The following is a 25,641-nucleotide window of genomic DNA, read 5'->3' on the forward strand; positions in this document are numbered from 1 at the left end:
CCACAGACAGTAAATGAAATTGTGGAAAAGGATAAGATTATCCGGAGAGAAGGTGAGTAAGTAAGACTTAAAGAGTTGTTGAGGAGGAAAACCCTCGGTGAACAGTTAGCTAACTCTTTAGCTAGAAGAAGAGACAACAAAATCGATGGAGAAGAAAGAAAGGCAGGTGACTCTAGAGAAGCAAGAGCAGTGTCTCAAGAAATGTGACAAATGCCTTGCAGAGGTTACAAGTAGTATGAGATGGACAGCAGGTTTCCAGAATCTGGTTTTCTTTTTATATTGGAATTTATTTAGCTTCTGGGCAATACTATCTTTCTCTTTCTTTCTTTTAGTAGGCTCCATGCCCAGCATGGAACCCAATGTGGGACTTGAACTCACAACCCTGAAATCAAGACCTGAGCTGAGATCAAGAGTTCAACATTTAACCAACTGAGCCACCCGGGCGCCCCACAATACATCTAACAACTGGATGAGATCTTTGAAAACTAAACTCCTCAAATATCCAAATAATACACTTATTTAATTATAAAGAGCAATTCAAGTATAAATAGGCTGTGTCATTTGCCACGATTACACCCTAATAAATGAAGTCTAACCATCTTCATATCAGCTGAAATTTGCTGTATTAGATGGTGATCCTTTGAAAATTGTACACAATGTAGTACTAAAAAAGAATGTTTTGTACTACATCTTTGAAATTTTTGTTACTAAGTATTCTTTAAGGATAGGAATATTCTAATTTCCATTGTGAATGGATAGAGATGAACCTAGTTTCTTGATCTTCCAAGTATAAATATATTTTATTCTAAGATGATTTTAAGGTGGTTTAAACAACAGCAAAGCAAAAATTTATTTCTGTATTTTTTCTAAAGATTTTATTAAGAGGGATGCCTGGATGGCTCAGCCAGTTAAGTGTCTGACTCTTGATTTTGGTTCAGGTCATGATCTCAGTGTGGTGAGACTGAGCCCTGCATCTAGCTCTGTGCTGGGCATAGCGCCTGTTCAGGATTCTCTCTCTCCTTCTCCCTCTGCCAGCACCCCCCTCCCACTCCGCTTGGGTTGCGTGTTCACTCTCTCTCTCAAAAAAAAAAAAAAAAAAAAAAGATTTTATTAAGAAAATATTTACACATCTGGAAAAGCTAAAAGATGTTTATAGGGTACACCCATATAGCTCAACATCTGGATTCTGAGTTAAACATTGCATTGTACATAATTTATCACACATCTATCACTATATACATTTATGAATCTATCTTACATTTCTAATGTATTTCCAAGTAAGCTGTAGACATCTGTCCTTCACCTCTCAACAGTTCAACATGTAAATTACCAACTATAGTTCAATATTTATTTATAGTTCTTTTTTAAAAGAATTAAGTTTACATATGTTAAGAGGTACAAATCTTAAGTCTACCATTCAGTGAGTTCTGAGAAATATACACATGTGTAACACAAACCCTATTAAGATACAGAATTCCAACACCCTGGGAAGTTCCCTAATATCTCTTTTCCCATTTATTTTTTTTATTTTTATTTTTTTAAAAGATTTTATTTATTTATTTGACAGAGAGCACAAGTAGGGGAGCAGCAGCAGAGGGAGAGGGAGAAGCAGACTCCCCGCCGAGCAGGGAGCCCAATGTGGGGCTTGATCCCAGGACCCTGGGATCATGACCTGAGCCGAAGGCAGATGCTTAACGACTGAGCCACCCAGGCGCCCTCTTTTCCCATTTAATTTTTGGTGACAACCATCCTTAGAGGCAACCACTGTTCTGCATTTTTTTTTACTATAGATTAGTTTCTCCTCTTCTAGATTTTTATATAAATTTTTTTTTTTAAAGATTTTATTTATTTATTTGACAGAGAGAGTTAGTGAGAGCAGGAACACAAGTGGGGGAGTGGGAGAGGGAGAAGCAGGCTTCCCGCCGAGCAGGGAGCCCGATACGGGGCTCGATCCCAGGACCCTGGGATCATGACCTGAGCCGAAGGCAGACGCTTAACGACTGAGCCACCCAGGCGCCCCTAGATTTTTATATAAATTTAGTCATATAAGGCTTCTAGGACTAAGCATAAAGTTTTTCAGATTCATCCATGTTGCTGAAGACATCAGTAGTTTGTTTCTTTTTATTGAGGAGTAGTAGTCTACAATATAAAATGTATTATGGTTTGATTAGCCATTTTCCTGTGATAGTCACCTGGGTTGTTGCCAGTTTTTGACTATCATGAATACAGCTCCTGAATATCCAGGTAGAACTCTTTTTGTATGCATATGCTTTCTTTTCTCTTGGGCAAAATACATAGGAATAGAATTGCTGTATTATTGGATAGGTTGTTTGGTTTTATACCAAATTGCAGTTCTATATTCTCACTAACATTGTTATAACCAGTCTTTCTAACTTCAGCCATTTTGGTAGGTGTGTACTAGTATTATTAAATGTGGGCCTTTTACTAGGCCCCTGCATTTCCATATAAATGGAATATAAAAAGTATTTTAAACTGCATTACAATGTTTAATATGTTATAAAAATAGAAATCCTTGCCTTGTACTCACTCTCCCTTAAAGAGAAAGCATTTACTATTTCATCATTAGGAATGATATTAGCTGTAGGTTCTTTGTAGATATCCTTTATCAGATTGAGGAAGTTCTGTTCTACTCCTGATTTCTTTAGACAGAGGGACATATGCAAAATTCTGAAGAAAAGAAGGAGTATGGAACTTTCAAAATAAGAAGATAGCAGGAGGGGAAAAATGAAGGGGGGAAATCGGAGGGGGAGATGAACCATGAGAGACTATGGACTCTGAGAAACAAACTGAGGGTTCTAGAGGGGAGGGGGGTGGGGGGATGGGTTAGCCTGGTGATGGGTATTAAAGAGGGCACGTACTGCATGGAGCACTGGGTGTTATACGCAAACAATGAATCATGGAACACTACATCAAAAACTAATGATGTAATGTATGGTGATTAACATAACATAATAATAAAAAAAATAAGATGATATGATAGGGAATGGCAAGGCATGAAAGATAAAGGAAGGTCTAATGCAAGAAGTTGTGCTAAGGAATCTGACTTCATGCTATCTGAAGGTGACAGAGGCATTAACGCAGGGGTATGGTACAATCAAATCTGTATTTTATAGAGATTCCTCTGACTCCAGGGAAGACACTGAAGACAAATTTGGAAACTTGCAGTTAGGATATTGACTCTAGAAGTGGAAGAAAGATACTGATAGGAATGAAACAAAAGTTTTCCTTAAATAGGCCTACAAATATAACATATCCTTTACAAGAAAATGTGCACAAAACAGATTCGAATTCAATTTCAACTTCAACTGAAGTTTAAACCCACTTGATAAGAAAGTCCCTGATATTTCTGACTTTCGAACAAAAATAATGTGCTGTAGCAAACATCTCAGTCAATGGTGAAAGGTTAATTTAAAATATTCCTTTAACACCAAGGATAACACAGGAAGATTGTGTAATAAGAGGAAACAGAAGAAGTAGAAATTGAAGGTCCAGGATTATAACCAGGTATATTCAAGGAATTTTTGTTTTCTACGACTCATTCAAAGCGTCACCTTCCCTCTTAGGTACTGTATTCCTCACCACCAAGGTGGAATTAACTCACAACCTCTTCTGTATTTCCACTGAGAAATGCTTATTTCTTGCTAATAGCACATATCTCACTTCTTTATCTTCAATATATTTGTCTCTTTTTTTTTTTTTTTAAAGATTTTTTATTTATTTGACAGAGAGAGACAGCGAGAGAGGGAACACAAGCAGGGGGAGTGGGAGAGGGAGAAGCAGGCTTCCCGCCGAGCAGGGAGCCCGATGAGGGGCTCGATCCCAGCACCCTGAGATCATGACCTGAGCTGAAGGCAGACTCTTAACAACTGAGCCACCCAGGCGCCCCAATATGTTTGCTTCTTCCAGTGGTCTAGGTTAGAAGCTCTCATCAGGTAGAATTATCACGTGAACTCCAAAGCCCCAGGTTCCTGGTACATGTAAACATTTAATTGTTCGATGAGGAACTGTATAAATGAAAAGATAAAATCTGTCATAGTTAACTGATTTTTTAGGTGCCAACTACTGAAATTAAGATTAACTAATTTTTAAGATGTAAGATACATATTTTTTGAAAGTCACCAACTGGATTTTAAAGAAATATACCAAGCGGTTTTAGAAACAATACCAGGTTCCTTGTGCTGCCAGAAAAAAGAGTTGTGTGTGTGAGGTAGTGGGAGACTTACTTTCTGCAGTTTGCATTATTATTTCATCGAGCTCTTTTTCCAATCTCTCATAAATGTCTAGCCTTGCCTGATGCTCAGAGTTCCGTGATTGAAGTTCAGTAATGCGTTTTTCAGAAGAAGCTTGGAGACTGTAAAATTCTTTAGTTAAAACCTAACAGTGGAAGAAAAAAAAAGTGCAAAGGCAGAATTAAACAAGGTTAACAGTTAAGACAAATATGTGACACAAAAATACTTTCACATTTTTCCCCCTCTTTCTAATGATTTTAATATGAGGAGAAAGTAGCTCGATTGAGATGACTGAGGACGTAAGATACATTTATTTCTAAGGCAAATAATTCATTCATCTGTAACTGAAAATTATGAAGCACATTATTGTATGAAGTGAATAAAAAACAAATTTAAAACTTTGAAATAGTTATAGGAGTAAGATTAGCATTTACTTGTTAGAACTAAGAAAATGCAAGAGTGCCATACTTACCAGAAGGTCATTTATTTGGCAATTTTAGCCACTGGAGAAAGGCTTGCAGGCTTACAAAGCTGTGTGTAAAAATGATATACTCATCCTTCAGTTTTCCATCAGAGCTTATTTCATCTATGCTTACCATGGTTTTAATGAGATTTCTGGTTTCTTGAACAATTATAAATTCAAAGCAACAAATTAAAATGATAAATATGAAGTGCCACTTGGGGCAGTAACAAAAAATGCCTTTGTATAGAAAGGAAGGATTTAAAAAATTATAAAAAAAGAGATACGGAAATTAGAGTTATTTTGTATAAGAACAAAAAATCCTACATTCTTCAATGGTGATACGTTGAAGGAATCACTATGATGATAATGTATTCAGTAAAAAAATAGGAGATATTTCTAGTGGCACAGGAAATGTTTTAATGCTTAAATTACACTCCAATTATCTAGAAAGTTTACTAACTAGAACAGACTAAATTATGCAGTGGTATTACACTTGCTTCCCAATACAGCATAAGCAATGTAGTATTTCCTTAGAAGCAACAGAATATTATGGTTAAGAATATGGGTTTGTAGCCAGAAAGATTTGTATTTCAATGCTGGCTTTGACACTTACTAGTTGTGGATCTTAGGCAATTATTCTTTCTAGGCCTACCTCAAAACATTGTTGGAAGGATTACATAAGATGATATATTCGCAGGGCTTATTAGCACAGTGCCTAGAATACAAGTCTGTATGTAAGTCTGAAAAATACTATTACTACTGTAAGAATTATGAGAATGTTGTATTAAATGGCTCGCAGACATAGAGATCCACCTGCTTAATTGCTCAGAATTCTCTATAATGAAACAATTTTTAACACAACTTATTTTCTCTCATGACATAAAGTTCCCTTAACAAATGTATGTGATGGTATGCTTTCTATGATGTGGAAAAAGGAAAAGATGCAGATCTATTTCCAGGTTTTACAAACAGAAATTACAGTTTCCTTAACCTATTCTATCTTATTTTCCTTTAATGATTTCCATCAAAACTTCTCCCCAAAGTAAATTAAACATTATCCCCCACCTTCCACATTTACTCCTTTGGAGGATAAAGAAATAGTAACATGGGAATAATGATGATTATGATAATAATTATTATAAAGATGATGATGATGGGATGATTTTAGTGTCCCTGATTGGATCAGAAAAAGAAAATTCATCTTTTAGTATTATTTCTTCTTTATTCTTGCCAGCTGGGAATATGTTCTCTAGGGACTTATTAATTCATTGTAACTAAATTGCTAGTCAGTGAAATAATCTAGAGCTTCCGTATAATTTATTATATTGAGATGCAATTCATTAAGACTTTGGTGGCTGATGACAATAATTCCATGGTCAAAAGAGAGGATCAGTAAGGACACTGCTAAATGATTATTCTCACAGCACAGCTGATACTTCTCATCTGTACCCCACCTCCCTCAGTAAAAACACCACACAATGAAAAACTGCAGAAGTGGATATCTAAAGAGATAAACAATCAAAATGTTGAAGATGGGGTATTTATAAAGTATTATTTTAATTAGAGATTTTAAAAGTAGTATTAAATTGAGAGATACAATTTAAAATTCTCTCTTCATAACACAGAGGAGAGATCGCCAGAAACACCTAACACCTCTGTATTCTATGGTGGAGAATTCCCTTTTACTGTGGATTTGTCTGAGTGGTTGCTATAAATACATTTATTATTGTTTCTGAAAAGCCAAAGAAGATCTTGATTATTGGACCTATGGAAGGTTATCATAGGAAAGATTCTTTAGGAAAAACCAATACATGAACATTTGAGTTTGAACATGAATGCATGAAATAGATCAGCAGCTGCTTTTAGAAATCCATTAGATATTAAGCTTTCACAGTGGATAATTCCTTCCTTTAAATAATAGAATGATAATACAAAACTATAGGTCAATAATTGCTTTGAAAAGAGATAAAAATATAAAGCCACTGTTCTGGGAGCCTTTGCCAATTGATAAAGTACAATAAACTGTCTCCAAGCTATAAATCAATGAGAATATTGGGTAAAAGACACAGAAAAGTATATAAATACAACAAACTTTATCCTTCACAAATTTATTTCTCTCTAAATTCATTATAAAAAAGAACTGTTTTAGAAATACTTTCCAGTATTACAGAAAAATGGATTCAAACAATAGTACGGCAGTAACATTCATCAAACCATTCATTCATTCTTTTTTTTTTTTTAAGATTTTATTTATTCATTCATGAGAGACAGAGAGAGAGAGAGAGAGGCAGAGGCAGAGGGAGAAGCAGGCTCCCCGCAGAGTAGGGAACCCGATGCGGAACTCGATCCCAGGACCCCGGGATCATGACCTGAGCCAAAGGCAGACGCTTAACCGACTGAGCCACCCAGGCGTCCCACACTCATTCATTATTTACTGAGCATCCACCATCAGCAAAGCACAGGTATTGGCGACACAATGATAAATGAACAGTTCCTGTCCCCTCAAGGCTCCCAGTATAATGGAGGAAAAAATGTAAAGAAATTCCCCTAAAGCCTCAGTTTTATCAATCGGTTTTCAGAATCATAGTATGTTTTACAAAGGTGTTTCTCCATAACCTTTACACACAAAAAAACCCACAGTAATTGCTAGTCAACTCATTCACTGACCAAGTGGGTAGGTCTATGGGAGAGTGGTTTTCATACTGCAAGTTGTAACCTAAGAGGTCATGAAATCAATATGGACTGCAACCATCTAAAATAGTAAAACAGAATGGTTCAGAAAACATCAGTACCATGTGTTGTAAAGTATTATTTAGTGAAATGTCTGTGTCAGAAGTACAGAGAAGGAAGTGCTTCCCTGTCTTCCTATCTATACCTCCCATCCCCCTTCTACCTGTCCTGAGACACACCCTCAAGCACAGTCATCCAATTTGGGAAAAAACAAACAAAAAACGAAAGGCATTTTGCTAGGAATTATGAAATTTGAACCATGGAAAATATGATTTGCAAAAGATGAATTTCAAATTAGAGCCGATCAAATATAGTCTAATCGAAAATGTGTGGGAGAATCTGCTGTTGCAGATTATGGCTACAGTAGGTTCCTGAAGAAGGTATTTGAAAAAGTTTTAAACACTGAATACTGGTTTGCTTTAGAAGTATACACTATCTACAATTTTTGCTTCTGTTTCTTTAAATACATATGTATTTAATATCATCTTTATTTTTTTTCCTAAGGCTTCATTTTCTGTGAGAACCTTTATCTTGTTAATCTTAGTTTTACCTATTAGAGTACTTTTCAGAAATGTAATCTCTGAGAGATTACTTTAACGAAAACTTACATCATTAGCTAATTAATCATGCTAATGACATTATTACATCTTTTAATTTTTTAAATGAGCACTTCCCACAAATCTAAAATATTCAGGAACATGACTACATGTAACCATAGAATACATGAATATAGCAAAAAATACAGTTTATAATATACTAACTGAAAATTGTTTAATTATCAACTATTGAAATAAATAAATTCCAATTTTTAGTGTAATAAATAATGCCATGATATATTCCATTAATATAAACCTTTATAAGCATCTCTTATTATTTCCTCAGGTAAAATTCCTTTAAAATTACTGTATCAATTTTTTTTTTTTAAAGATTTTATTTATTTATTTGAGACAGAGAGAGTGGAGAGGGTGTGCATGAGCAGGGTGAAGGGCAGAGGGAGAAGCAGACTCCCCGCTGAGTGGGGAGCCCCATGTGGGGCTCAATGTGGGGCTCGATCCTGGGACTCCGGGATCATGACCTGAGCTGAAGGCAGCTGCTTAATGGACTGAGCCACCCAGGTGCCCCTACTGGATCGATTTTTTAAGGACTTTAACATAGGTCACCATATTGTCCTCCAGAAGAGATGTTCTGTTTTCTAACTGCTTAAGGTTTCCCTTTTAAGGGTACTCTTGCCAGCAGTTTGAAAACAACAAACAGACCCATGTAAAAGTAGAAAAGAGTTTAAATTTACATTTCTGTAATGCTTAGGGAGAATACATGTTTTTGTCTATTTCTCGGCAATTTGCATGTCTTTTCTTGGAAACAGTTCATTCCTTCTTCCCACCTATTCTCTAGAAGAGGAAGGTATGTCCTTTTGATAAGAGATCTTTTAAAAGTAAGGAGACAAGCCTTTTCTCTTATATAACATGAATATTATTTTTCAGTCTTCATTTTGCCCTTTAATATTATTCAGACTTTTTTTTAAACACAGAAGCATTAAAGATTTTATTTTTCCTATATGATTTCTTCCTGTTTTTAATCAACAGATCAACAGAATTAATCCACAAACTGACATAACATAAAATTTCATCTGTATTTACTTTTTTTTTTTTAAGATTTTTAAAAGTTTTATTTACTTGAGAGCACAAGTAGGCAGAGCAGCAGGCAGAGGGAGAGGGAGAAGCAGGCTCCCCACTGAGCAGGGAGCCCGAATGGATTCAATCCAGGACCCTGGGATCATGACCTGAGCCAAAGGCAGTCGCTTAACCAACTGAGCCATCCAGGTGCCCCTGTATTTACTTTTAATAGTTTTACAGTTCTGTATTTACATTTAGCTAGGATCCATCTGAGTTTTACTTTGATATGCAGTGTGAAGCATATAAGTAACTATTTTCTCTAAATACTCAAATGATGATCACAGCACTATTTGTTGTCCAATCCAGTTTTCCCCCGATTTGTAATATAACCTTTACAATGAATATTCTTTTTTTTTTTAAGATTTTATTTATTTGAGAGGGGGAGAATGAAAGAGAGCAGCACGAGAAGGGGGAGGGTCAGAGGGAGAAGCAGACTCCCTGCTGAGCAGGGAGCCTGATGCGGGACTCAATCCTGGGACTCCAGGATCATGACCTGAGCCGAAGGCAGTCGCTTAACCAACTGAGCCACCCAGGCGCCCCCAATGAATACATTCTTAAATTTATGTGATTATGGGTCTTGAGTTTGTACTTGATACCACTTATGGATGTTTTCTGGGTGGATTTTAATTGTTCTTGCCTCAGAATGAATTTTAAAATGTGATACATATTTCTTATTTCTTTTTAACAATCTTCTTCAAAAATTGATTATTCTTGGGGCACCTGGGTGGCTCAGTCGGTTGAGCGTCCAACTCTTGGTTTTGGCTCAGGTCATGATCTCAGTGTTGAAAGATTGAGCCCCACGCTCAGTGGGGAGTCTGCTTGAAGATTCTCCCCCTCTGCCCCTCCCACCATTTGCACACATGCTCTTTCTCTCTAATAAATAAGTAAATCTGAAAAATTGATAATCCTTTTTCTTCTACTTATACTACAAATTACTTTGTTCAGTTAAAAAAGAGCATGCTAGCATTTGATTAAAAATATATCACTTGATAAAAATAGAAAAATATGTAATATTGCATATTACCTTCCAGAAAGATGGTATTTCTTATGTATTAGTGAAGTTGTATGCTTTTCTTGATATAGGCTCTGCACTATTCCAAGTAATTATATATTTTTAGTTGGTATGTGAATGAGATCTTTTTCTTTCTTTCTTTTTCCTAACAATTCTAGTCCTTTTTGTTACACATCTTTCTGAAATATACATATTTTGTGTGTGTGTGTGTGCACATGTACACATGCAGGGCAGTGCTAGGTCTTACAGGTAAAATAAAGCTCAATATGATCTTGACCTTGTACTTATTAAGCTCACATGTTAAGCTAATTTTATTACATTTTTAAATTAATTTTTAAAATTAAACTCTATGCCCAAAGTGAGGCTCTAACTCCTGACCCCGAGATCAAGAGTTGCATGTTCTACTGACTGAGCCAGCCAGGAGCCCCATGTTATGCTACCTTTTTTTTTTTTTTTTTAAGATTTTATTTTTTTATGAGAGAGAGAGAGAGAAAGGGAGGAGGGGGGAGAGTGTGTGAGCAGGGGTGGGGAGCAAAGGGGAGATGGAGAGGGTGGGGAAAAGAATCTCAAGCAGACTACATGCTGAGCATGGAGTCCAACATGAAGCTCAATCTCACCAACCTGAGACCAGGACCTGAGCTGAAACCAAGAGTTGGACGCTTAGCCTACGGAGCCACCCAGGCGCCCCTGTTCTGCTAATTTTAAAAGAAAAGTCCGTATATGTACCTCTAATTTTTTCTGATATTTTTCACATTCCAACTGACACTGTGTGAGATTTCTTGCAGTTTCCTCTTGGATAAGTTGAACACGCTCACTTTCAAAAGATTTTAATTTACTTTGATGGAGATATTCTGTTACTTTGCTTTCTGTACTAAGTTGCAGTTCTCTGTACCTGAAAGAAGCAGAATGGTTATGAGACTCCACAGAAATCTCAATGATTTATATAAACATAAACATTACTTCTATCTTTTCTACACCCCCATATTATTATGTAGTTAGTAACTTATATTTATACAGCAAAGCTTTTGTAAATAATTTAGAAAGGCATATGTATGGAAATATGCTAAGTCTGGAGAACAAAACATACTAAACTACTTCTATTGCTCCCTTATTTTTATTTCTTCCATCCCCAAATAATTATTCCCTATTATTTTGTAAGACATTTAAAATAAAAAATAGTAAGAGCAAGTTTCAGTTATATTGCTTAAAATGATTTAATTTCTATACATTTCAAAGGCCTTCTTAAATCTATAGCAAAATTGATTCCAAGCTTGCTGTTTCTAAGTAATGTCAGATGGAGGATGGCAGGAAATATGCACAATGGACTGCAAATTCTTAGGACTTTTGTAAGATAAAATTTTAAGTTAGTAAATATATATATATTTGGATATTATAAGAAAACATAATGCACAGATTACCGAGATAAATATATAACAAGTAGTATATTACTACACAGATAAGGAACGTTTTCTTCATTCCATAGGTCTAACTAGTAATAAAACCCTTTCCATATATAAATCACCACCTATTATAAATTTGAAAATGCTTCAGGATGATTATGTTCTAGAGAGGAAAACACAGAAACATTATATTGTTTTAGGGGCCTATTATGAACCCAATATAATGCTAGATTAGGTTATTAAAATTCATTTATTCAAATATTTATTCAGCTAGTCACTATGCTAGGTAAATGTATATATAATGGTAGACAAAATGGTTTCTCTCCTCTTAAACAAGTTAGTTTTCTGGGGAAGATAGGCAAATAAACATGAAAATTCAATAGAGTATGGCAAGTGCTTCAATAGGGTAGTCCCTAGGTTCAATGGGAACATAGAGGAAGGAGAGACATAATTTGGTTTGTATGGATGCATGTGTGTGGTGGGGAGGGTATGAGGAGGTTGGGGTGGGAAGTGCTGTAGAGCAGAAACAAGAGTATGTGTACAGCAGGCAAGCAGAGAGCACAGTCAGTTTTATTCAGGGTATCTCATGTAATCCTTACAACAACTCTATTAGGGATTTTTCAGATGAAGAACCAAAGGCTCAGAGATGTCAGAGAATTTCCTTAACAGGAAGAAGCTGCTAGTAAATTTCAGGTTGGGTCTCAAATCCAGCTCTATTTAGACTCTACAGCAATGATCTTTCCATGACTATGTGATATTCTTAACTGACATTTCTGAGGTCAGATAAGGTTTTTAAAGGTCATTTCGCTATGTGACAATAACAATAACATTCAAAGTACAATCAGAGAAGATATGCATTAGGTATTTGCTCTTGGCTACTTCACTCTTGATACTTTTTTGTCTTTGATAAAAACATTTCACATTCAGATTGGTAGAAGTTCAATGTATATTGGTACACATGATTTAAGATATAGCAAGGCTTTCAGGTAAATGACAGCTTGTGTGTTTAACTTTTTGGAAAGTCCTGCCAGTAATTATATATATGTATAACTTATACATATGTATATATACATATATATATACACACACATATATATGTATGTTCATAGTAACATATATATGTGCATATATATGTGTATATATATATGTAAAACTTTCCACAATTTTATTTTAAAAGTATTTTTATACAGATAAGCAAACATTGACAATATTTTTTTATTGAGACATAAAATATACACTGTAAAATTAACCCTTAAAAGTATATAATTCACTTTTTATAGTTTTTGGTATATTCACAAAGTTGTGCATCACCATTATCTAATTACAAAATGTTTCTATCACCCCAAATAAAAAACTCGTGTTCACTTAGCAATCAATCCCTCTCCATCCCCCTCTCCCCCCAGGCCCTGGCAACCACTACTATACTTTCTTACTGTATGGATTTGCTTAACTCTGGACATTTCATATAAATGGAATCATATAATATGTGGCTTTTTGATGTTTTCAAGGTTCATCCATGTTGTACCATGAATTAGTACTCCATTCCTTTTTATGGCTGGATAATATTCCATTGCATGGATATACCATAATTTGTTTATCCATTCATCAGCTCTTGGACATATGGGTCGTTTCTACCTTTTTGGCTATTACGAATAATGTTACTATGAACATTTGTGTAGAAGTTTTCGTGTAAACATGTTTTTCTCTTAAGTTATATACCCAGGAAAAGAATTGCTAGGTCAAATGGTCACTCTATTTTTTAACTTCTGAGGAACCACCAAACTGCTTTCCAATGTGGCTGGACTATTTTACATTCCCACCAGCAGTTGTAAGGGTGCTGATTTCTCCACATCCTTATCAACACTTGCTATTGTCTGTTTTTCTTTTATTATAGCCATTCTCATGGGTGTGAAGTGGCAAAAAAAAAATTATTTTACTCATTTATTAATTCAACATTTTACTGACATGAAAGTGTCCCTGGGGTAGGTTGTTTTATAAATATAAATGTATAAAACATGTGTGAAATCAATATCTATTTTGTATGCTACACTAAGGAACACACTAGACTGCATTAGCAAAATGAATTCTAGATAAGTCATTTAGAAGGTGATATTGATCTTTAAAATTGCTTTGAAAAGGTTAAACTGTGAAGTTTGCCTTCTTATGGATTCAAGACATTGTTGGGTAATCAATGCCAACTCCAAATAGGAAATTACAGGCTCAGCTTTTAGCTCCACTTGTTCTTATTCATTACACAGCACTTGAAAGTTACTTTTAGCACTATTACTCTTCCCTATATTGAGAAGTTAAATAACGATAGTTATCTCCTAGAAATCTGAGAACACTAGGTTTACTAAATTGACACTTCTAGAAGTCAAATGATAATTCTAAAGGACTACTCTATTCCTGCGTTGTTTATCCAATGAAAGACTCTGCTTCCAGTCATGATGCCTGTGTAAAAATTCTGAATTTGTTCAAGTGAGCTGTGACGATGCTGAAGAAACATTAGAGCAGCAAAAGCAGTTCCAGCATGAGGACTGGATGATAAGAGCGAGCACCGCCATCCCAGGAAATTCCCGCTTGCTTGCTTTGCTAATATAACCTGTCACATTTCACTTTGTTGATTCTGACTTCTCATCTTATTCTCATAATGTGAATATCTTATTTGAACAAAGTCATTATTATTCACATATTAACAACTGTATGTTTCACATTCCAATTCAGCATAGTAACCCTAAGAGGTCAAATTTCCTATAAAGTTAAAAGTATAATCAGAATCTCCAACTATCCTCACAATGATCTCATCCCAGGCCCCAATTTAGCTAGATTATGCTATATCTGTAACTGGGTTTTTAGTTTTCGTAAGACTCACCCATATATCACATAGTGCTTTAAAAATAGTAATATAAAATTCTAGAATTAATTGTTTGCTCTTAAGGAATACACTACAACAGATTTTTTAGCCAGAGATATAAGGAGACAGGTTAAAAGGTGAAAACCACCTATTAAATAGGGAGCTACAGACATGCTGACCATAGGAAATGCTCTCAGGCTATGGCGAAGTAACTCCAAGTAGCATAGTATGCTCTGCAATGCTAAGAAATAACTGCAGGAGAAAGATCAACATGGCATTCAATTCTCAGAAATGGGAGAACTCAGTTGAACAAAAGCACTGCATAAAACACTAAATAACAGATTTTTGTTTTTTTTATAAATAAGATTTATTTATTTATTTTAGAGAGTCAGAGACAGAGCATGAGTGGAGGGGCAGAGGGAGAGGGAGAGAGAATTTCAAACAGACCCTGTGCTGCGTGAGCGTGAACTGGAAGCCGGGCTTGATCTCATGATCCTGGAATCACAACCTGAACGGAAACCAAGAGTCCGATGCTAACCGACTCCACCTCAGTAACAACAGGTTTTTATAACAATACTTACATGAGCAGTCTTTATGTATACACTATGGTGAAAGTCTTGCTCATTACACTCTGATTATTAAGCCAAGAAATGTATATGGTTTATTCCCAACTCTATCAACAAGGTTATCATTGGGTAAAAAGGTGAAGGATCTATATAATTTTTAACTGTTTATTTAATCTCAGTTTTTTTTTTTTTTAATTCCAACAAGAAACAACAACTGATCTTTGAATTTTGTCCACAAAATGTTCATGGCTATCCCAATATTAAAACTGGATATTTAGATACCCAAGCAGATTATATTCAGGAGTGAAGTTCCTGTAATCACCAGGACCAGGAAGTGGTCCTTCCATTAAGAACTGTAAGAGCTGGTCCACTCTGGAAGGAAGGCAGTGCAGCAGTGGAGGCAAGGCGTTTGTTGGGGTGCCAGAGGACAGCTGTGTGTAGACAGAGCATAGGAAGTAAAACCTGCACAAGGAAGAATGGCAAAGAAGCTAAGCAGAGTAACAGGATTTCCAGTGACTGGCAAGGGGTCAGGGGATCTTTAGTAGTCAGGCATTAGGTAGATTAACTGAGAGAAAGGATTGAAAGGTATTCTGGGTCAATACAGTGAAAACACTGTGGGACTCAGAAAAATACAAAATAGTCACAGTTGGACCACTACATCCTTTGTGTGAGGAGGATTATCTAATTCTAAATTTCAAAATCAATGGGGCAGAGGCTGCTGGTAAACTTGCCACATGTAAAAGGAGTGCTTTGAAACAGAGATGCACCTGAGTCTCCAGATAGGAAGCCTTTGGTGGATTTTGCTGTGGGAAATTGGAGTTGACGAGGGCTGACATCTCTAATCAACTGAGAATCAGTCTTACATAGGTGGGCTACCAAACTCATTTTACTTTGCTGTCTGCAACTCCTCTTCCTCCTTATTCTTTTTTTTTTGAAAGATTTTATCTACTCATGAGAGAGACCCCAGCAGACTCGTCACTGAGCTTGGAGCCCAACACTGGTGGTGGTGGGGGGGTGCCACCAATCCCATGACCCCGAGATCACCACCTGAGCCGAAACCAAGAGTTGGTCGCTCAACCGACTGCGCCGCCCAGGGGCTCCTTCTTCCTTATTCTTTTTAAAGATTTTATTTACTTATTTGACAGACAGAGAGGTGGTGAGAGAGGGAACACAAGCAGGGGGAGTGGGAGAGGGAGAAGCAGGCTTCCTGCTGAGCAGGGAGCACGATGCGGGGCTCGATCCCAGGACCCTGGGGTCACGACCTGAGCCGAAGGCAGACGCCCAATGACTGAGCCACCCAGGTGCCCCCCCTTATTCTTTTAATAAGGCCTCACTGAGTTGATGTTCTATTCATTTTGGTTAAGCTAAAAACTGATCCACACCTCAACTAATCTGTGTGCCTGCTATTTCTAATTCCTATGGGATAAGGCTCATTTTTCATTCTTTTTACAGAGAATTTTGGTTGTGTTTCTAGACTTATACCACATGTATTTCTAAACTTGTATCACATGTTCAAAATGTCTCTGGATAAATTACTGAATAAATTAACCAAACCCTAAGATTCACTTACTCCAACTAAGAATTGAGAAAAAAATCTGTTCATTTGGATTTTCTGCTTCTGTGGCTGAGAAAAACCTAGCTGTCTCAGGTTAAAGAAACAAAACCACTGAGTTTTTAATTATGTCTAAAGCTTTTTTTTTCTGGTTCTCAACACTATATATTTATCTGTATATTTATAGCTATAGATCTATATCTAACAGTACGTTAACTAGTATTCTACCAACTACATATTTAAAGCATACTCAGAGTGAGGCACAAGAAGACACAATACTTTCTACAAAAGTGTATTTTTAATTTCTTCTTTTAAAATTGCTATTTTCTATAGGGCTAACTTCCCATTAACCAAAATATTTCATTCATCAACATCTAATTCATTTAAAAATACTTATTGGACACCTGTGTTAGGTATTACTTATTAGATACCAGTGAAACACAAACTGCATCACTACTCTTCAAGGAACTCACATTCTAATGGTGGGAGATAAACAAATGTAAGGTGATAACGCTAATAAATTCTAATAAAAATACGCAGAGTACGGGAACAGAGAATGATAGAGATAGTCGTGGTGCTATTTTAAAGACGTTGGGCAGCAGTCAGTTAAGCGTCTGCCTTTGGCTCAGGTCGTGATCCCAGTGTCCTGGGATCGAGTCCTGCATCGGGCTCCCTGCTCAGCAGGGAGCCTGCTTCTCCCTCTGCCTGCCGCTCCCACTGCTTGTGCTCTCTCTTCCTCTGACAAATAAGTAAATAAAATCTTTAAAAAAAAAAAAAAAAGGCCTTGGGCAGGGAAGGCATTTCTATTAAGGTGATATTTAAGTAAAGACAAGTATATGAGGGTTTACTAAAACTTGTATTTTAGAACTTAACTAATTGGTAAGAAAACACCTGTGGGCCATGTATCATATTTAAGATTTATATAATATAGACACTTTTTAAGATTTTATTTATTTATTTGACAGATTCTATTTATTTATTTAGAGACAAAGAGAGAGAGGGTCATGACCTCAACCGAAGGCAGATGCTTAAGGACGGGGCCACCCAGGCACCCCTACACACATTTCTGTTTAAAGAGATACAGTATCAAACATAGGAAGGCAAAAGTCCTTCACACTTATTTGAAACTTGGTAACTTAAACCAGTAGTTAAAATTATGTGCCAAAACTATACTAATGGATTTACTAGAGTCTAATCTACATGAATTACATGAACTGCAACTAAAAGAAAGAGGACTGAATTTTTAACGAATGCACCAGTGGTATCAGGACGAGTGCAACTATTTTACAGGGCTGGGAAACAGATACTTATTTGAACAAATAATTCTGTTATTATTTAACAAATAATTTTGAGGGGCACCTGGATGGCTCAGTGGGTTAAGTGTCTGGCTCCTGGTTTTGGCTCAGGTCATAATCTCATGAGTCCTGAGCTCGATGCTTGTGACATGTCAGACTCTGTGCTCAGTGGGGAGTCTGCTTGAAGATTCTCTCCCTGTACTCCTCCTCCCACTCGTGCACATTCTGTCGCTCTCAAATACATACACAAATCTTTTAAAATAAACAATTTTGATTCATTTTTATGCTGAGGTAATTATAAACCACATAAGAATTTTCTTTTCACCATTTACAATGTGTCTTTTTTAAAAAAAGTCTTTTTAATGTTTGTACTGATTATATAATAATAGAAGAAGAATATCATTCATAAGCTCATAATAACTGCTGTTTATATCTTTATATCTTTCCTTCTTGTCTTCTCTGAACAAGTAAACATTTTCAAATTTATTTTCAATTCTGTAAGAAATTTATCAAATCCATTCTCAGGGTAAAAATTTCAAATATTACAAATAAAGATTAAAGGTCTCTTCATCACTACTCTCAACTTCATTTCTCCTTTTAGAGATAAACACTGTTATCAATTTTCTGTATATTTCTAGATTTTTTTTTAAACAATGTGCATGTATTATACACAGAAGGATATATTGGTCTCTTTTTTCTTTTTTTTAAAAAATGGCATCATGTCACAAATACTCTGTAAATTCTTTTTTTCACTTACGAATATGTTTTGAGATCTTTCCCTGTCTGTACCTCGTTCCTTTCATTTGCTGCACAGGAGATCACTATGCAAACAGAATTATTTAATTAATTTCAATCCATTTATTTAATTCTAAGCTGATGAATATTCAGATTATTTCCAATTTTTTATTACACACAGTGCTTCCAAGACCATCCCAATAATGCCTCCCATGCACAAGTGAATGTTTCTCTGAGATACCATGAAATGGAATTGTTGAGTCAAAAGATTTTAAATTTTAGTAGATTCTGCCCAATTTTCCTCTCAAATAGCAATAAATTTAAAATATTACCAGAAGTATATGAAATATGGCTTCTCTACATCCTCACCAATCTTTGATATTATATATAAAATGTTTATTATGCACATTATATATGTGACTCATACCTTCATACAGAATTTGCTATCCTTGTTTTTGCGGATATAACTTAAAAAGCTTTTACATCATTAAGCCCCTTTCATAAGTATTATTATTGGCCCTGTAATTTTCCATTAAGTATTTCTCTACTGTTATTAGCCTCTCCCCAATTTCTTAACCTCATTTTTCACACCAAATAGTAGCACCCAGTTTATTCACCCACACAATGCAATGGGTTTTACTCTGAATAAAGTCTGAATTTTTGAACCAAAATATATCTTTGAAGGAATAAGGCCTTTATAATTGAGGGCTGCTCCAAGGACCGCTATGAAGTAACCCTACTGAGCACTGCCAGGACGGTAGGGAGAAGTGTACGAGCCCCAAATGTGCCTGCTTTAATGGAGGATATTTTCATTTGGATCCATATATTCTGATGTGTTTCTTTAAAAAATATAAACTAGACTCATTACTTACGTACATATCTAGACATGTATTATGGATATATTTAATATCACGTAAGGATATTTACATTAATACAAAAAGAAAAGAAAAAGTGTAAATTCTAAAAAAATGTTATTACTATAGGTAAAGATATCTGGGAAAGGGAAGCTGGAGAAAAAAGTTAGTTGTTTTTGTTACATGATTTCACTTAAAAATAATTTTCCTAAAGACAACTCGAAGTCTTTGAAATAGGCAAATTAAAAAATGAAACATTACTTTCGATATAAATAATTCTGTCTCAAATATATTTTACTTCTCACAATAAAGTGTTATTAGCCAAATAAGGGATGACGTATATATCATCAATGTCCACTAGAGTAAGTCTTAGCTGGTTTTTTAATATCCTGAAAATGTTTGAAAGATCTCTGATTCCAAGAATAGGCACTGGTGTTCTACCATACCCAATCTACAATTTCTAATCGGTGCTTCACAAAAGCAAAAACAAAACAAAAGCAAAAAAAATCAACACCCCCCAAGCCCCTGAAGCAGACAAAAAAAAAAAAAAAAAAAAAAACCCAAACAAAAAACCTCAGAACAATGTATATTAGAGTATATATCTGAAATTGTTTTCTTTTCATTGATATTAAAATAGAAATGTTATTTTCGACATTTTATTTTTTTGCACTATTACCTGTTGTTTTGTCAAATGTTTTCTCTCAGTTTTTATCATCTTGATATCATCATACTTTAAAATATATACATTGATATTGAATGAAAACTATTTTTAATGAAAATTAGGAGAGCACTTAAGTTCAAAAATATGAATATAAAATTACAGAGAATCAGAGTTCTGATCTTTTCCTTTCAGTTGTGAAATTTTCTAAACTGAAGAGAAACCAGATAGAGGAGTTATAAAAACAACGATAATGTTGCAACAATGGTTACTACAGGACAAGAGAAAGGAATTTAAGAGGTACTGAGGTATTTCTCCAAATGTTTCTGCCATTTCAATTTCTTCAACAAGTTCACTTCTCAGCTGTAAGACTACATCTGTCATTTCTGGCTTACAACTAATTCTTAAATGAATGTGAGAAATCTTTTTTTGCTGGGTTAAAAACGCTGAGTATGTTTAACAACTGCACCATGGATTTATAAGAATTTCAAGCATCCATTTAGAGTAATTCAATGCATCTATCATATCATGATCAAATAAAATATGTAATGTCATTAATAAATAATATGTAGTAAAATCTGGCCATCTTATAAAGGCTGCAGGTATGTGAGGATAAAAGTACTTAAGTGAAATAAATGAGAAGAATGTTGCCTTAAAATAAATCAAAGCATGCATGAGATAAAATTAGAGTGAAATATTTTATAATAGTGTTTGAATGGATAGCTATTTTCCCTTATGTGGCAACGTGACAACACTTAAAATTCAGCTTGAATCATCCTCTGAACCAAGAGTATTTATTGCTGCCTTTAATATATACTGCAGAGTGTTGGGATGCATCTAAAAAAAAGTCAAAATATATAAAACAATCTAAAATAGTCATAAGAGCTCTGTATTTTCCTCTTGATTTTGCTGTGAACCTAAAAACTGCTCTTAAAAAAAAAAAAGTCACAAGAAAAAGCACTTTTAGAGGATGTTTTTATGGAGTAATGTCAAGTATGAACAGTAGTGGGATGGAGGCTAATCATAGTTTTGTCTTATTTTTCCATAATATATAGTTCAAAGAAACTACAGTTAACACACAAAGTACTGAACAAGACAAAAAGGGATGTAAAAGATACTTATTTAGACCAACTTCCTATTAGCAGGCAAATGCTATAAATCTTAACACAGAACTGTTCTGAGAATGGGCTACAGAATTCCACGAGGACTCTAGGAAACTCCTGAACAGGGATCTAGAAACCACAGTCCTAGGTCTTCAAACCCAGATGGCTGGTAATAGAGCTGGATCATCAGCAATAATTTTTTCTTTTCTAAGGGTGAGGATGACCCCTAAGCCTAATTTTATCTAGCCCAACCCCTTGTGGAACTTCTAAGAACTCTAGATGTCATGGCTCCATTTTAGACCTACTGAATCAAAATTCCTGAGGACAGACTTGGGGATGTTGAGTTCTGAGTGATTAGATGGGCTAATATAAGTAAAATGCTCACACAGTGCCTTGTACAATTAAAAAAACATAAGTTAGGGGCGCCTGGGTGGCTCAGTCGTTAAGCGTCTGCCTTCGGCTCAGGTCATGATCCCAGGGTCCTGGGATCGAGCCCCGCATCGGGCTCCCTGCTCAGCGGGAGGCCTGCTTCTCCCTCTCCCACTCCCCCTGCTTGTGTTCCCTCTCTCGCTGTGTCTCTCTCTGTCAAATAAATAAAAATCTTTAAAAAACAAAACAAAACAAAACAGAAGTTACTTGAGTGCTAGAATGTTGTTTAATGCATCTTTGGATTCTTAGGATTTATATATCATCTGGTGTATCATAAGCTTTTAATGAATATTTACTGAATTAAAGAATGGAGTCCTATGAACCATTTTTAGATGTTATACAATTTAAATTACTAAATAGGTTCAAGCCTGGGTAAAAAACACTAAAGTATCATAAATTAATTTGATGAGGGGCAATCTTTTCTGAAGTATGACAAAACCAGTGAATTAACATGATTACTTCCAGGATTAGGTGTCAGCGTAAGATGAGAACAAATTACAGGGAGTGAAGAAAAAATAAACCAAAATGATTATAGGACAGGTATGGCTGAGCTACAAAAAAGATTAAAGTTTCTAAAAATGTACAGTTTGGTTAATGACTAAGGTGTAGAAGAAGAAATGACAACATCTAAAAACATTTTAAATACAGAAATGCAAAAGAGGAAGCAAAGTTAGTATGATACGACGGTGTGAAATACCTAAGCTCTGTAATGAGTTAAAGTAGTTGCAAAATGTACACACAATTTTAGGAATGTAAGTGCAATTCACTAGCCTACCCACAAGAATGTAATGAAGTCTATCATGAGGGCATATAAATAAAACAGAAATGAAGAAGAAAAACATAAGACAATAACGAGAAGAACTAAATCACTTTGTTAGGTATACTTCCCTAAATGACTAAATAACTACTTACTAGTTTTTTTGTAAACCACTATTTGAGGTTTTCAAACAAGCAGATATAAAATGTAATATTATGCCAGTTTACAGTTAACACATCATGTTATAATCAATTTTTATTTTCTACAGCTATTTATCAAATGAGAAACCTTACAAAATTCCAGAAAATGTCTATATCCCTAGGTATCTATTTAACAATGTTTATGGCTATAAATTTTAGTCAGAATAAAAATGGAATAATAAATATAATAAAAGAAACTCAATAAATATTAATTTAATAAAAAAATAAACATTTTAAGAACCTCCAACTATTGGGGCACCTGGGTGCTCAGCTGGTTAAGCGGCTGCCTTCAGCTCAGGTCATGATCCTGGGGTCCTGGGATCAAGCCCCATGTCCGGCTCCCTGCTCAGCGGAGAGCCTGCTTCTCCCTCTCCCTCTGCCTGCCACTCTGCCTACTTGTGCTGTCTGTCGAATAAATAAATAAAAAATCTTAAAAAAAAAAAGAACCTCCAACTATTATTTTGAAGAAATGCCTTTTCTTAAATATTTTCTTAGCCCTTACTCTTCTCCCTATACTTTCCCTGTGCTTCCCCATCCCAGAAAGCGTTGCTCCTCCTCTCCAGGCTGGTAGAAAGTTGGGTGCTTTTATTATTGCCCTGCCTCCTCTTCCTTTTCTCTCACTTGCTTTTGTAACCAAGACCCAAAGAAGTGGCTGAGAGAGGCTTGTGATCAAACGTCAGAGATGAACCCTGGAGGCATTTACGAAGAGAAACGTGAATTGGCATGACTTGTCAGCCTGTGTAGAGACCAACACAAAGGAAAAGAGCCTAACATTTTGGTGCCTTTGGTTTATATTTGCTTTCCATGTATATTTACTTTTTTTTCAATTAACCATCTTCAAAACTCTAACACAGAATTTAGTATTATGCTCTTTTTAGAGATAAACTGAGACTCAGAGAAGTTAATGATGTGCCCAAGTAAGTAGCAGTGCTGGAATCTGCATCCAAGACTGCCTCAAATTTCTGGGCTCTTACACTTCAACATATTGTATCCAAGAGAGAAAAAAACATTTTTAAAAAGTTAAAATAAAGCATGTGCCAAAAACATACACACAATGTTCAGTGACACACCACTGGCAGAGACAATGTAAAGGAGAAACAGACTAGAGACAAAGAACACGACTGAAAGGTGAACAAAGAAGAAGAAAACCAGTCCAGGCTCTCCAGAAAAAGAATAAAACACACAAAGGCTCTACATGGGCAGAGGAAAAGCTGTGTTTTAGGTCAGAGGTTTAAGGAGGGTTGAAGGTCATTAAGGGTGTTAAGGTTGTCACAGAAGGAAGTCGAGAGACGATATTTCCCTTTGCTTTGGCTCTGTGTCTTACCGATACTTAAAAGAGTTGGGAGTGAACAGAAGATAAGGCTTTTCCTTCAAAATTATCCTTAAGACAAAAAAGGTGTCACTTTTTTGAGTTCTTATAAAATCTCTCTCACTGAGTATTCTCTCAACTACTTTATCTCGAAATATAAAATACTATTTAGGGAAGACAAATTGGCTTGCCAAAACCATAATCAGTGCAAATTTTGAATGCTGATATTGTTCATTTGAAGGAATCTATAAACATGAAAACAAAGACATTTAACACAGGTTTAACAAATATTTCTAGGATGCAGCTTCACAACTACACTGAAAACAGGTTTAGAGATTTTAAAAAAAGATATCTAAATCAATCACATTTTGAAGATCGCAAACATGCCAAAAGAAGAAAGAGAAAAAAAAAATTTTCCCCCAATTATTTGAATGGATACTTGTGCCTAAAGATAAAAATGCAGTGACAGTATTATCAAGGGATTCAAACAGTAAAAAAATTAAAAAAGCAGTAAAGGTGATGTGTTTTGGAAAACTGTGTATGTAGGATAATTCAGAAAGTGCCTCAGGTGATCGTGAAGGTTCATGTGATGAGACTGAAGAGTATTTGTTTACATAATGTAATTTTAGATGTTTACATATAGCTATATTAAACAAGGATTCTGAAGCCAGATGTGTGGGTTCAAATTCTACACCTGCCCCTTACTACCTGTCTGTCTCAGTTTCCCTATCTATAACATGTGAATAATAACAATCTCAATTAAAACTGCTGGTACAGTAAATAGTACTGTGTTAGTGGTTGCTGAATAAAATTAAATATTCGAGATTGCCAAATCCTTAAAAAAAAAAAAAAAAAAAAGCCTGTTGTGGGAAAAATGATAGGTGACCTTACATGCTCTCCCGGCCAAGCAGTTCCATTTTTCAGTCTGGCCAAGAAGTCTCATCATGTTTCATGTTTTCCTATGAACAGTGGCATGTTCTAATTGTTTAAAATATGGACATTTTGGAAGCACAGAGTTTTGTTTTTCCTCCAGTCAGTGGAATGTTAACAACTTAACCTTACAGAGAAACAGAACTAAGTCTTCAAAGTCAGAAGACTTTACTCAGCCAAAGAGATAAATGAGAAAATCACTGCTGATATCCAGGAAGGAATCTATAAATGGTGACCTATCCACTCAGGTTTGTGAATGGTTGTAGAGAAAGAGATTGATAACTGCTTAGTGACCACTGCTACTTAATTTAAGCTGTTGAAAAGCAGGCATAAATGCTTTAGATAAATGGGTCAGCAAACTTTTTCCATAAAGGGTCAGAGAGTAAAAATTTTAGGCTTTGAAGGCCATATGGTCTCTGTTGCAACAACCCACCTGAGCAATTGTTAGCACAAAAGCAGGCATGTGTAATATATAAACCAAAGGGTGTAGTTGTGTTCCAATAAAACTTTATTCATGGACACTAACATTTGGATTTAATATAATTTTCATGTGCTATAACATATTATTCTTTAGATTTTTTTTCTAATAATTAAAAAATATAAAAACCATTCTTAGCTTGCAGGTTGCAGAAAAACAGATGGCAGGCTGGATTTGGTCTGCCTCTGGTTTGAATTGTCAACTTATGACTTGAATTAAGAGAAGCTGTAGAACATTACTGACAGCATGCTGACCAAGGCCATGACCTGGCTCTTACTGCTGCTTAGAATAAACTTGTTCAAATCTATTAGACCATTATATTCTCTGTAGTGACTGTTCCAAAAGTCGTCTTTTATGAAGGCTCTCAGATCATTCAGAGCCCAATCATTCTCA

The 25,641-nt window shown here is 35.4% G+C and overlaps 1 protein-coding gene across 1 annotated transcript in view; it reads right to left on the reverse strand.

Moving 5' to 3' along the window:
- PIBF1 (progesterone immunomodulatory binding factor 1) overlaps window positions 1-25,641 on the reverse strand; it is a 208,492-nt gene that overhangs the window by 77,761 nt on the left and 105,090 nt on the right. Inside the window, exons 11-12 of the mRNA XM_036073108.2 lie at window positions 10,855-11,020; window positions 4,245-4,395 (exon numbers count right to left, since the gene is read on the reverse strand). Coding sequence (XP_035929001.2) covers window positions 4,245-4,395; window positions 10,855-11,020 — 317 coding nt within the window. The remainder of the gene's footprint in view (window positions 1-4,244; window positions 4,396-10,854; window positions 11,021-25,641) is intronic.

This window comes from Halichoerus grypus, chromosome 4, assembly GCF_964656455.1.
Source record: "Halichoerus grypus chromosome 4, mHalGry1.hap1.1, whole genome shotgun sequence".
Taxonomy (NCBI): Eukaryota; Metazoa; Chordata; class Mammalia; order Carnivora; family Phocidae; genus Halichoerus; species Halichoerus grypus.